Source organism: Morone saxatilis, unplaced genomic scaffold (assembly GCF_004916995.1).
Source record: "Morone saxatilis isolate NCDOM2014 unplaced genomic scaffold, NCSU_SB_2.0 Contig4, whole genome shotgun sequence".
Classification (NCBI taxonomy): domain Eukaryota; kingdom Metazoa; phylum Chordata; class Actinopteri; family Moronidae; genus Morone; species Morone saxatilis.
The window spans coordinates 1,660,059-1,672,253 of NW_023339984.1; the positions used below are offsets into that span (position 1 = coordinate 1,660,059).

General features: G+C 39.3%; 1 protein-coding gene across 1 annotated transcript; it reads right to left on the reverse strand.

Annotated features, from left to right (window-relative positions):
* Positions 1–414: 414 nt before the first annotated feature.
* On the reverse strand, positions 415–2,609 carry LOC118338403. The gene is made up of 2 exons (XM_035675712.1): positions 2,324–2,609; positions 415–830 (listed from the first exon to the last, which is right to left on the reverse strand). The coding sequence occupies exons 1-2, from the start codon at positions 2,607–2,609 to the stop codon at positions 415–417; spliced, it is 702 nt and encodes a 233-aa protein (XP_035531605.1).
* Between the last annotated feature and the right edge of the window lie 9,586 nt (positions 2,610–12,195).

Here is a 12,195-nt window from a genome sequence, read left to right on the forward strand (position 1 = left end):
TGTAAGTCAGTATAATGAGAAACTTTCTCTAAATAATGAAATAACATCTCAAAATAATGAGAAAGATTTTGTGATCCTTATACTTGAAAATGTTAAAGGAAATACTCATATTCTCAGGCTGCACAGTAATGACAAATGCCTATTTCAAGTTCCTAGAGCCCTAATGTAAACATACATACAGGCTTTAAAAAGAAAAAAAAGTCAAGAAGATTATTTCTGTGGATTTAATTGTGTAATTTGGTTAAAGTTTTGTCTGTCTCAAAGTTACACTTCAACCTCGCATTCCTCATCGCTTGGCCAATTTTGAGCTGAGGCATTCTGCATGATAACCGCCATATCAGATTTGGATTAACACAGAATTGATTAGTTTTAATAAAACACATTTGAACAGTTATAATGGTCCCAGTGGCAGAGTCAGATGTGGAGGGGGTGGGCTTGGTAAAGCACAAGTAAGGGTTCACTTAGAGAGCCTCTGTTCAGGCAGTAAAGACTCTGCGTCAGGGCTTCATGAAGGACCAGACTCCCACTCTCGTCTGTATAACGCAGCTGAAAGCCCACCACCTCCAGAGGCTTCACAGCCAGAACAGCTGACACGTCAAACACATCATATCCAGATGAGGTTCGCTGGTCCAGGGTCAGCAGTCTCTCCTCGAGGGCGGGACTTTCCTCCAGACCCCCCTGTGAGGCTGTGACGCTGTGCAGGGTGACAGTCACACTGAGGGGACGGGGGTGGAGGGTTTTCCTGAACAGAACCAGCTCTGCCCCCAGCATGGAGGGGCTCAGGCTGCTGACGTTGAACCAGATCCATCCTGGAGGAGCGTGGTGTGGACCTGAATCCAAAGAATCATTTTCATACATTTAATAAAGTATTTGATTTGAATGTATTTTACCATTCCAGACATCTATTAGTTTTCATTCACTTCAGTTTGGTATGAGATTTAGCAGACACTTTAAACTCTGTAATCCATCACTTTCTGTTTTTTCTTTAATATGAAGAAAAGGCAGTTTAGGTGCTTATTGATTGATGACAAAAATGAATGCAGACTAGGTGCTCACTGTGATGGATGATTAGGGAATGTTTCCAGAGTGCATGTGAGTCCCTCCATGGGAAACGTGGCCTTGAGGAGAGAAACTAAAACTGCTGTTTTTCTCTTCTACGTCTGGTGATTCTTGGAACAGTGAAGACTAACAACAATGGTTTTGGTGAGTTTTATCCTGTTTCTGTCCACTTTGAAGGAAGTTACAATGTTACGATGATCTGTAGGGTAAAATGACTGTTTTTGTCAATGGAATCTGGTGGCGAATGAGATCAATATATCTGCTGTTTCTGGTTAAACAAAAAGATCTTTTAAAGAAAGGACATACTTTGACGTGTGCATTTGTCCCTGAGGATTAACTAACATTACACTGCACCCTGTTTGCGAATTTTTTCACATCTAACTCTGTTAATTAATATTAATTTAATTAATTAATTTAGGGTTTATTTCAACCAAACAAGAGTTGGTGATTGTTGGAAAGGCTAACAAAGACAACTATGGTGACTTTCTGTCCAGTTTGAAGTGTGTTTTAGTATCTGCAAGGTAAAATTACAGTTTTTTTCAATCGAGTCTGGTGGGCCATAGTGCTAATTTATTTAGGTTCCAGTGCTCTAGTGCAACATCTAGTGGCAGTGAATTTAACTTTAAATGAATATACAAACTAGTTCTGGTTTTAGGGTGTACGTTGTATTTATGCAATATCTTCAGACTGGAAAAAATGACAAAAGTAAAATAGCCATCCACAAATTTTCCAAATTAAGATTTGAAACTTAATTTCTCTCCATTTTATACTATTGCACTCCCTCGCTTCACCCTCCTCCTCCAAGCATTAATGAGAATGTGGTAATTGGCCCTATCTAAATCCAGTGTTTACTTTGTCTGTTCTGGGTTAATGTAGGTCTGCTTGCAGAATAGTAGAATGAATAGTGGGGTATTTTATTTTCTTGGTTTATGTATGACCTGTGAACTACAAATTTTGGTGTTCACTGGTGTTCTGCAAATATTTGCTTTCAAAGTAGCTCCCATTACACTGGTATATAACCTAGTATAAAATTTGCTTTAAGCATGTTGCACCTCTGGCCAAAACTCAAGCAGTGATGGGACAGCAGGTGTTTTGCTGATGGAAAACTTCCAGATTGGCCAACACAAGGACGTCATCACTGGAACACTGCCAGGGCTAACAGTTGTTCTTTTATCCCTTTGGTTTGCAGTCATTGAAAGCCAGTAACAAAATGAACAGGATTACTCCTTTTAAACAAGATGGTAATTCATTTTCTAATCCTTACCAGCGATGCTCCGATAACTCTGCACCAGCGTTCCATCTGAACTACCCAAGTCTTGAGCCTCCAGTGAGTCCAGACGCTGATAGATCCTCCTCATGTAGGGATGGGGCTTAGCCTGATGGCTCGCAGACACTTTATTGATATGTAGCATTTCCAAAATGGCTTTGTTGAGCCCCCGGTCATCCTCTGCATCTCTGCGCTGGTCCATCAGCAGCAAGCCTGTGACAGAGCACAGCAGGAGGAAGACCAGCGTTACGTCAAAAAATCCCAAACACAATCTTCGGACCATTCTGTATTAATTATATTTATTGTCTTCAAGCAGTCTGATATGATCTTATCTGCACTTGTTTTTCTGTCAATGTGCTGCTGAAAGGTCCACCTGGCAGCTATAGTGTATGGTCACATAGTACAGTCTGTGCACTAATAGGTATGCAGGAACCACAGGGGCTGTCAGAACTTAGTGAAGCAGGCCCATTCTGAAGCTGAGGAATGTTACTTCCTTTTGACAAACACTCTAGCATGGACTGTAATGAGCCTCAGTACAAGCAACCACTGGGCTGATGCACTGACTGGAAAGACTCCACTGGGATTTAAGGAGGTGGAGTATTAGAGCCCTTAAAGGAAAAAAACAGAGATAAAGAATAAAAAAGTGGTAGTACTTTGAAATGTCTTGATATTTTGAGATAAAGTTGTAATTCGACAAAAGAAAATGTGTAACATTTTGAGAATAAGTCATAATATTTGAGGATAAAATTAAAATTTTACAAGATAAAGTTGTAAATGTGGACAAAGTAGTCATATTTAAAGAACAGCATGACAATATGAGAAAAAGATAGACGGTTAATTTTAAGAGCAAAAAAAGTTGTCATCTATTTGACCAAAAATCACTGGATCAAAATGGACCCTGTGTGCATACAACTAATGCTATACTGAGTCAATGTTGACCCATTGATTTTTAGTGTATACTGACTGTATTCTCGAAATTACAACTTCATTTGTCAAATATTTGGCTTTACTCTCAAAATCTCTTTTTTTCCTCTGAGTGGTCCATACTCCATTGTACCCTGCAGAGTATACATTGCAATACTGCATACATACACTGCCTTGCATACAGTACATTTTGTGTTTGAAGCCAAAATGCAACTCAAGTCTTTTCTTCAGCAAAAATCTGAACATGGCTCACATCAAGCTGACAGAAAAACTGCCGCACAAATCAAGCCACGCTACTGCTAAGCCTGTTAATTCCACTTATTAAATATCTCCACATCCACTACACTTGGAGGGATATGTGTTCTGGCATTTAAAGAACAACATCTGGTATGATGGGGTTTTGATGAAACTTTCATTGCAGACTGCAGCTGACTTCTGGGTGACTTGTTTAAATGAGCACTTGTTTAAATCTATAGTGTGATCTCCAGAAAACAGGTTGGCACTACATAATAAAACACCTTGGACAAATCATTTCAACCTACAGTAGATAATAGACTGAATATCGCAAACTGAATATATAGTGGACATATTGTTTTCTCAGGCTAATACTGACCCCTACTGGCTCCCTGCAAAACTACAGTCTCAAGTCTGTCAGTGTTAAAGTGATATTGGGAAGAATTTAGTCACATTTTCTCTCTCTTTGCTTTAACAAGGTTCTTATAACTGTGCTTTTATCTTTCATGCAATGGTGTTTCGTATTTTAATATGAGTTTGCCAAATTATAATGAATTTGCTTGTTTAATGAAGGAGGCAGTGATGGATGATTGGAGTAAACTTGGACTGATACTGAAGTCCAAACTCTGCATTAAAAAGAAAGAACAATGAAAATAAAACAAACTTTCTGAAGTTGGCTTCTGATGTTAACCACCAGTAACATTACTGAAAGAGTTAGTTAGCACTTCATACACACTAAGCATACTCCTAAGCCTCAAGAGCAGCTAAATCATCCCTTTTTAATACTGTCTGTAATGAGTAAGCACTAGCACAGCTGCAGGCCTTTACTCTTGTTTTAAATATTGTTTTTGTCCATAGGCTGCAACAAGGGTGTAATTTCCACTGAGCACCAGAGCCAAGCATGTCCCCCTCACTTTTATCATTTATTTACCCAGTTAACTAAACTAAATGTAATATTTCATGCACTAAAACTTCTCTAAACATTGTCCTCTGAGTGTCCGGCCCCTATATCACAGATAATAGAAGAGAGGAGCTGCTAAAAATGTTAATACACAGCAATTAACTTAATGAGCACCTGCTAGTGATGTAGAAACTGGTTTGTTCCCCGGGCTTTGCCTCTCAGGCTGCCTGCTGGCTGCCCTACCTTATCAGTGAAACTTGTTGGGGCTGAAAAAAATATATTGTTTTACTTTTATTACATTTATTTTTACTTTTAAACATAAAAAGGTAATAAAACACAGGTAAACAAAAATGATACGTGTGTGTCAACTAGCACATACCTCATAAAAAAGAAAGGAAAATAAGTAACAATTAACATAGGAGCATAACATAAAGTCTACCTATATAGATATACAGACATACATATATACAAATATATATACTCTCCTACATACACGTGCACACACACACGTATCCATGTATGAACATGTTCACATCAACCCATAATGATTCTGCACTGGAAAATCATTATTTAAAAATGGAAGATATTCTCTTATCACCACCATGTTGCCACAATAATTGAAAAATATATATTTTTTATTACTTTTATTAAGTCCATTTACCATATATGGCAAAAGAGGTCAAACGGAACCAAGTTCCTGTATTGGAAAGTGTGTAAAGTTTTTATACGTTTTTTGGGAGCAGCACAATGACACTGACATAAAATTACATATGGTTGTTACTGAGTGCCAAAATCATCATGTCACGTCTTTTGTTCCACTAACTTCTGTAACTCAATGAATTTCTATAGCAATAATGAGTGGTGTTTCTGTCCATACACTAAGTGGCATCCTCTATAGCAGCTGCCATAAGACACTGAAACTGTTGTTATTTTAGACAATGTTTACTTTGTGAGCACAGAAACAACTACAGCTCCCATTAAAAAAACTACAAGCATGTCAGCACAGGTGCTTTTGTCTTTGACTTCTAAAGTCATGTGGTATGATGCAGAAGGTAATTTTTATAAAAATAACTTGTCATATTCTCTGAAACATTAACTATATCCTGACAGTAGAACACGAGACAGATAATCTGTGAAAAAAATCAGGTTTCTTCAGACTCCTCCTAATGATCCTAATTGCACTCGCAAAAATCCACCAGGCCTGTACGAGAACAACCAATGAGAGTTGAGAAAGATAGTTGATTGTTAAGTCTCATTCTCAGATGGTCAAATATTCATAATAATAATCAACTATCTTCAAACCAGCAACTCAAAGCATTGGCATTTAATGACCTGGGGACGTATTACTGTCAGGATATAATGAAAGTTTCAGCTAATATTACAAAAAGCTTTTCCAATAAAAGTTACCTACTGCAGCTTTAAACTTTCTGGCTTCTACAGCTCAGTCCTCTCTGTGCTACTGTTGTTACAGCCATGTTTGAGCCAGCCACAGCACCTCATAGAAATGGTGTTTGTTAAAAGCCATCTTTAGACTGGATGTTGTTAGCATTGATACAAAGGTCAGTGGGATTTTGAATGAGGTTTTCTTACTTCTGGAACAGATCCTGGAGGTTTCAGTTACACTAAGGATTTCTATAGCAAATGTGTTGCTTATTCACATATCCAGCACTGTTCGCTCTTGTTTGGTCTCTACCAACTGCTGAGAACAACTGACAACTCCTGCGGTTAACTACTTAGCATGCAGTGTACAGTGAGTTTATCACAGTTTTGTCACTGAAAATGGCTGCTTGCCAGAACATAAAACCAAAACAGCGAGCTGAAAGAAGCTAAACAGTCCATAGGACTTTGGGGAACTACAATGATAACTCTCAGTAGATGTATCACGACGAGCAACACAACTTTTCCATATAATAATTTTATCCATTAGAATATAAAAATATTAATGAGTGCAGCAGTTCCAGGACATAAAAGTCAGGATACAAAAAAGGTAATCCATTACAGTGATTTGTGATGCAAAAAATATTGTATGCAGTTTTTTTTCCAGTTTACCATGTTATCTTATTTTGATTCTTTTTTTCTCTTTATTTGCATATTTGGTGTTGAGGTAATCCTAAAGTAAGAGAAAGTATTCAAGTAACTTTAATATTGTGATACTCAGATTAGGTTACTGACTACATTCTTTAATAGGTAAATAATAATTGTTTCAGAAAAGTTTTTTTTTTGGCCTTTTCATGCCTTTATTTGATAGTGACAGCTGAAGATCGACAGGACAGGGGGGTAGAGAGAGAGAGGGGATGACNNNNGGCCACAGGTCGGATTCAAACCCAGGCCACTGCAGCAACTCCGTATATGGGTCACCAGCTCTACCGCCCTGAAAACGAGTAACTACATTGTTTCTAAAAGATGGAGATTTTGATGTCTTCTTCCAGTTTTGCACCCCTGCTTTGTGCGTTTACACAGGGGTCTCAAACTGCCGGCTTGGGCTCCATCTCCAGATCTCTGACCCCTTTCACCTGGTCCACGATATGTAAAATGTATGTGTTTTCTAGTTCTCTAGTTTTCTAGTACATTTTTTCTACCCCTTCATGTACAATTAAAATAAAAACACAATTCTATTTTCAAAAGTGTATTCCGTTTGGTGCAAAATTCAAAGGTCAAAGTTGCCTGCAAATACATGCAAATGGTTAAGAAATGAGCAGGTTTGGGGCCTTTATTTGTTGTTTGTTAAGAACAAAGATGATAAAAAATTATGAAATAAAAAGTATGATGTTAGTAATGGAAATATAATAGAATATTACACTTTCTTGTAGAATTTGAAGATAGGTCGTGTATGTGCCATTTTCCATCCATTTTCTCTCTTCTGATGTCCTCCTTACATTAGTGCACTGTTCAGCCTTTTATCTCTCTCTTCTATAATGACAGAGCTGTTTCTCACACCACCAGGCACTTTGGACCAGTCTTTGATCTCAGAGCCCGGTGTTTGTCTTTGTTTTTCCGTTCCGATTGCTGATCCCAGTGCAGCAACAAGAGGAGGGAGGCCTTCCTCCTCAGTCGCTGCTTCCTGTCCTCAGCCTCTGTCCCTCCCTCCTTCTCCCTCTCCACTCACCTCACTCTGGTGTGGGCGGAGTTTGTCCCTGAAGAGTGAGCAAGGATTCTGTTGGTGAGGTAGTTGCTGTTGAAAGCAGAGGAGAGCAGACAGGTATGGGTGGAAGAAGAAGCGCCAGATGTTAGCAGATCAGGTAAGGACATGTCTGAATGTACGTGGAGATCTCCGCTGGGGACCTTTCTTGTTCGGGGACATGACAAGACATTTGTCTTTCTTTTCTTTTCCCTCTTTTCTTTGGTAGTTTTTCTTTTGATTTAATTGATTTGCACTGCATTTCTTCATCATCCTTTTCTCTACCCTCTTTCTCAACAAACTTCACTTTTGGGATAATAATGCCTCTTATGTCTCAAAATTCATCATTTACCAGAAACAGATGCCTCAATAAACTCATGTAGTCTAAATGTGTCAAATCATATTGTCAGTACATGGTGTTTAATTATGCACATTTAATGAATTCTGGTTTCCATCAGTGATGGTGTGTTTGAAGGGAAAATAATTTTCAAACTGCACATACATGCTTCGTTCTACAGTGTGTAACATGCACCGGTGGACAAAACTGCACTTTCACCCATTTATCACACACTCAGCTCTTGTGTCCAGCAGTTAGGGAGTATTTGGGAGCTTTTTGAGGCTTTCTGTTGCACATTCTGGACTATGCACGCTGGACGGCAGCCAAACGTTATCCACTGGTGTTTTCAGCAAAATACCTTCCTCTTTCCTAATGGTCTCTTTTTGAAAATTGCTGGCTGCTAAGGACCCTGTCATTATTGAGATTAGAAGAAGAAGCCGCCACTGTGAATGGATGTAACAGGCATTCCCAGCTGTGGAGAGAAGCCACTTGTTACATGACAGATCACATTCCCTCACAGCTGTGTGTTTTGTGTTCATCGCTGTAGTCTGTGGTTCGGGAAAGGCAGGATGAAGTGCTGCTGGGTTATGGAAGGGTTACTTATTGTGAGGGTGGAATTATGAGATGCTATTTGACCTTTATGACCTCTGATTATTATTTTAAGCTTGTGCTATGTTATCTTTCCACGGGGGAGGTAGGCTAAACAGACAGAAATGACAGCACATGTTCTGTTTTTCCCAGCTGCTATGTATGAGTAGAAAAAACCTCAGATAAAATATTTATAATTCACAATGATTATATGAAGTATGTTTTCAGTTTGAAGGTGTTTGGTGGAAAAATCCTCCAATATTTGTTTTTTTATCATATACTGGACATATCTGATGGCTGGTGATCTTCCCCTAAAACTGTTTCAATTCATAAAAAGCAAATGAGTTAATATTACACCTCCATAAAGTTGGGGGATGCACAAAAGATAGACTTAAAAAGAATGGTCAAATCTAAGCAGCAGAGGCCTTTAGTCCTACATTTCCCAGAATGCAACGTAATATAATTTTTTTTTGTTAAATGATCTCTGCCTGGTTAAACGTCACACACCCAGCAGTTGATTTTGCAGACTTCTAATTAAAACTCTGCAGCTTTAAAGATAACCCTGATGACATCATTAAAGGACCAGTAAGTAGGATTTAGTGCCGCATTTAGCGGTGAAGTTGCAGATTGCAACCAACTGAATACTGCTCGCCTTGTGTGGGGTGGAGAAATGCACAAAAAATACCCAAAGCCCTCAAGAACCAGTGTTTGGTTTGTCCCTTCTGGGCAACTTTAGAAACAACATGGCAGACTCTGTAGAAGAGGACCTGCTCCCTCTGTAGATTAAAATGGCTGAGTCTAAGCTAACAAAAACACAATGCTTCCTATATTCAGGTGATTATACACTAATCCAAACATATTATCATATTATATATATATATATAATTATGAATATTATATTTCATTTCTGCCAATAGTTCCACCTAAATGTTACACACTGGACCTTTAAAGCAAGACTATCGGTATGTACATTTTGAAAAAGAAATGCACATTTAGTCTCTTACAAACCGTAACCTTTGCTCTGATATATTTAGAGGTCACTTACGTGGTCTGGTATAACCAGTAGCTCTTATTGGCTAATGTTAGCTAAGGTTAGCAAATTTTGTGACAATAACAGTTTTGGGAACAGTGGCTGCAAAAGAAAGTGGTTCAGAGAAGTTCATTAGCATGTGGGATGTCTCAGACTCCCTGGTTGACACCTATATGATCCCTATATGATAAATTTTTCACTCTTGTAACACAGTGCTGCTTAATGTGCTAACTGCTAACAAGCCTCTAACACTAGCTAGTTAACAGACGATCACTACTGCACAGACTCTGGCTCTGAATGTGGAAGATGGCATTGGTCGTATCCGAGATATTCTGGCTTCATTTTTGTACAGTGGGAGGAAGGGGTGTAGATGATGTTGATTTATTGATTTTTGTTTTTAGCATGACACTGCGTCCCCCAGTGTTGTGTCTAAGGAATTGCACTCACTGGTTCTAAGCTCACTGAGATAGGAAAGCAGTTAATGGGTTCTCTGTCCCCAGTTTTTAGTCAGCAGTGCAAATTTGCATGTTGAACTTGACACTAAAGATTCACATGGATTTACTTCCAGTCCAATGACCACAGCAGTACCACCGACATTAAGTCATTTGGCTCTAAAATGTAAATGCTGGTGTGACCAGATCTTGGAAGGATCCATACTCTTTTACTGTATGAGCAGGTCTCCTCATAAAATGTCATGTGTAAAATCTGTGGTGCCCCTTTAAGGGGATGTGAGTCAGCTGGGGAGAGTGGTACCATACCATGCAATGATTATGTTTTGTTTAGGTTTGGATTAGGGCGAGCATGTTGCACTACCATATGCTTACAGGAATGTAAATGTAGTCTGTCATTAGACCCGCTGCCTCTGACACTCAGCAGATGCTGAGCCTCCTCCTGAATGACACATCAGAGAAAACAGTTCACTCCTGATATGTGAACTTAATCCAAGGTAAGGTTGGTGGTCTTTGCTTCAGGATCTAAATCCACAGAACACGACGTGACAGGAAATGGGACGGCTTCCCTGGATCCATCGTGTTGACATTATATTGTATAGCAACTGTAACATGAAGCTCTGCCAAAACAGGAAAAGGATCAGCTACAAACAGGGACAGGACCCTCAGAGTGCTCCAGGCAGCTTAACATTAGGACCTTTCCCAGCACTCCCACCTCCCAACTGCAGCCTCCCCACTGGGACTCACATCAGTCAGTGGGCCACGACAGATTACTGAGGCCTTTGTGCCATTACCCTGAGTAAATATCAGTGACAGGCTGTCATTTAGTGTGACACAGTGCTGGACAGGGTGTTATCTGCTAGAATGTGATCTACTCTCAGCTCTGGCATGCAGCTGGACTTTGTCTCATTGCTCACAAAGCTGCATGGTATGTAGCATGTATGCCCCTTGATGACACTGGTCGTCTTTAAAATATTTAACTGTGACATTTAACACACTATATGGCCAAAACTGTGTGGACACCTGAACAATAGAGCCATTTTTGATAGATTGAGGTCCAGCACTGATGTTGGGTGCTAAGGTCTGGCTCACAGTTGGAGTTCATCCCAAAGGTGTTGGATGCGGTTGAGGTCAGGGCTGTGCAGGCTGGTCAAGTTCTTCCTCACCAAACTGGGAAAAAGCATTTCTTTATGGAGCTATGTAAAATTAAAACAATCACTATTGGTTTCGCACAGGAATCAAACTCAGTGTTCTTGTTTGGTCTTTATTCTTTATTAGCGCCAATTTATAAAAGAAGTTATCTCAGGACACTTTTCCATGAGAGCAGGTCTAGACCGAACTCCTTATAACATTTACAGGAGGACCAACAGTAGCCACCATGAGCAAGCACTTTGGCGATCGGGGGCAACGGAAAAGCATACTTTAAGGAGCAGCAAACCATAGGAGCAAAGACCCCTCGGCTTCATAGGTAGGGTTGTCATCTGGCCTCGACCAGTTGGTGTTAGGTTGAAAAGCAGACGAGAGAGGAGAGACAGAGAGAGAGACAAAGAGCAGTGATTATAGTAATAATAGTATCTGTAGTAATAATAATAGTAATAATAATAATAACATTGATGTTTGAACAATGACATCTAGTGGTGTAGTTGCAAACAACCCTTTGCCTTACCCTCCTGTTCCAATGGGTTGGAGAAAGACGCCATAGATAGAAACGGCTCATTTTAATATAATGAAAACACAGCGATTTCTATACTCTGGTGATTATACACTAATAAGAACAGAACTATGAATATTATATTTCATTTCTGCCAATAGATCCTCCTAAATGTTACACACCTTTAACAATGGATCAAATGTGTAATGTGAAAGAGGTCACTTACAGTGACAAACCCACTAAGAATAATCCCCCGAGGAGCAATTTCCTTGCTCAAGCATCGATAAAGTCACTGCATACGACCTATCCAGCACCAAACAGCAGACACAGTTAGAGGCTAGATGGTGAACATAGTGAAGCATTTAGAAGCTAAAAAAGCTTGTGCAGCTTTAAAAAAGTTGCAACGAGGTGTTTGCAATCATTCTTGCTGTATCCTTACTGTACAGGACAAATTATTCTTTGGTTGATGTTTTACACACCAAAGGTCACAAGAGGTCATTTCAGAGTTCAGGTTATTGCTGTGAGGTGAAACCACATAACCTAAAATGTCAGCTTTTCGAGAACTATGAAAATGAACAGACTTGTTTTCAGCTGGACCAGCACAGATATTATAGCTTTTCAATTAAATATGTCATCC

Excerpts from the sequence above, each read along its gene's own strand:
- LOC118338403 (XM_035675712.1), bottom strand. The coding sequence starts at position 2,609 with ATGGTCCGAAGATTGTGTTTGGGATTTTTTGACGTAACGCTGGTCTTC. Across the intron at positions 831-2,323 it reads GAGTTATCGGAGCATCGCTG|GTCCACACCACGCTCCTCCA; the intron begins GTAAGGATTAGA and ends CTTTGGATTCAG.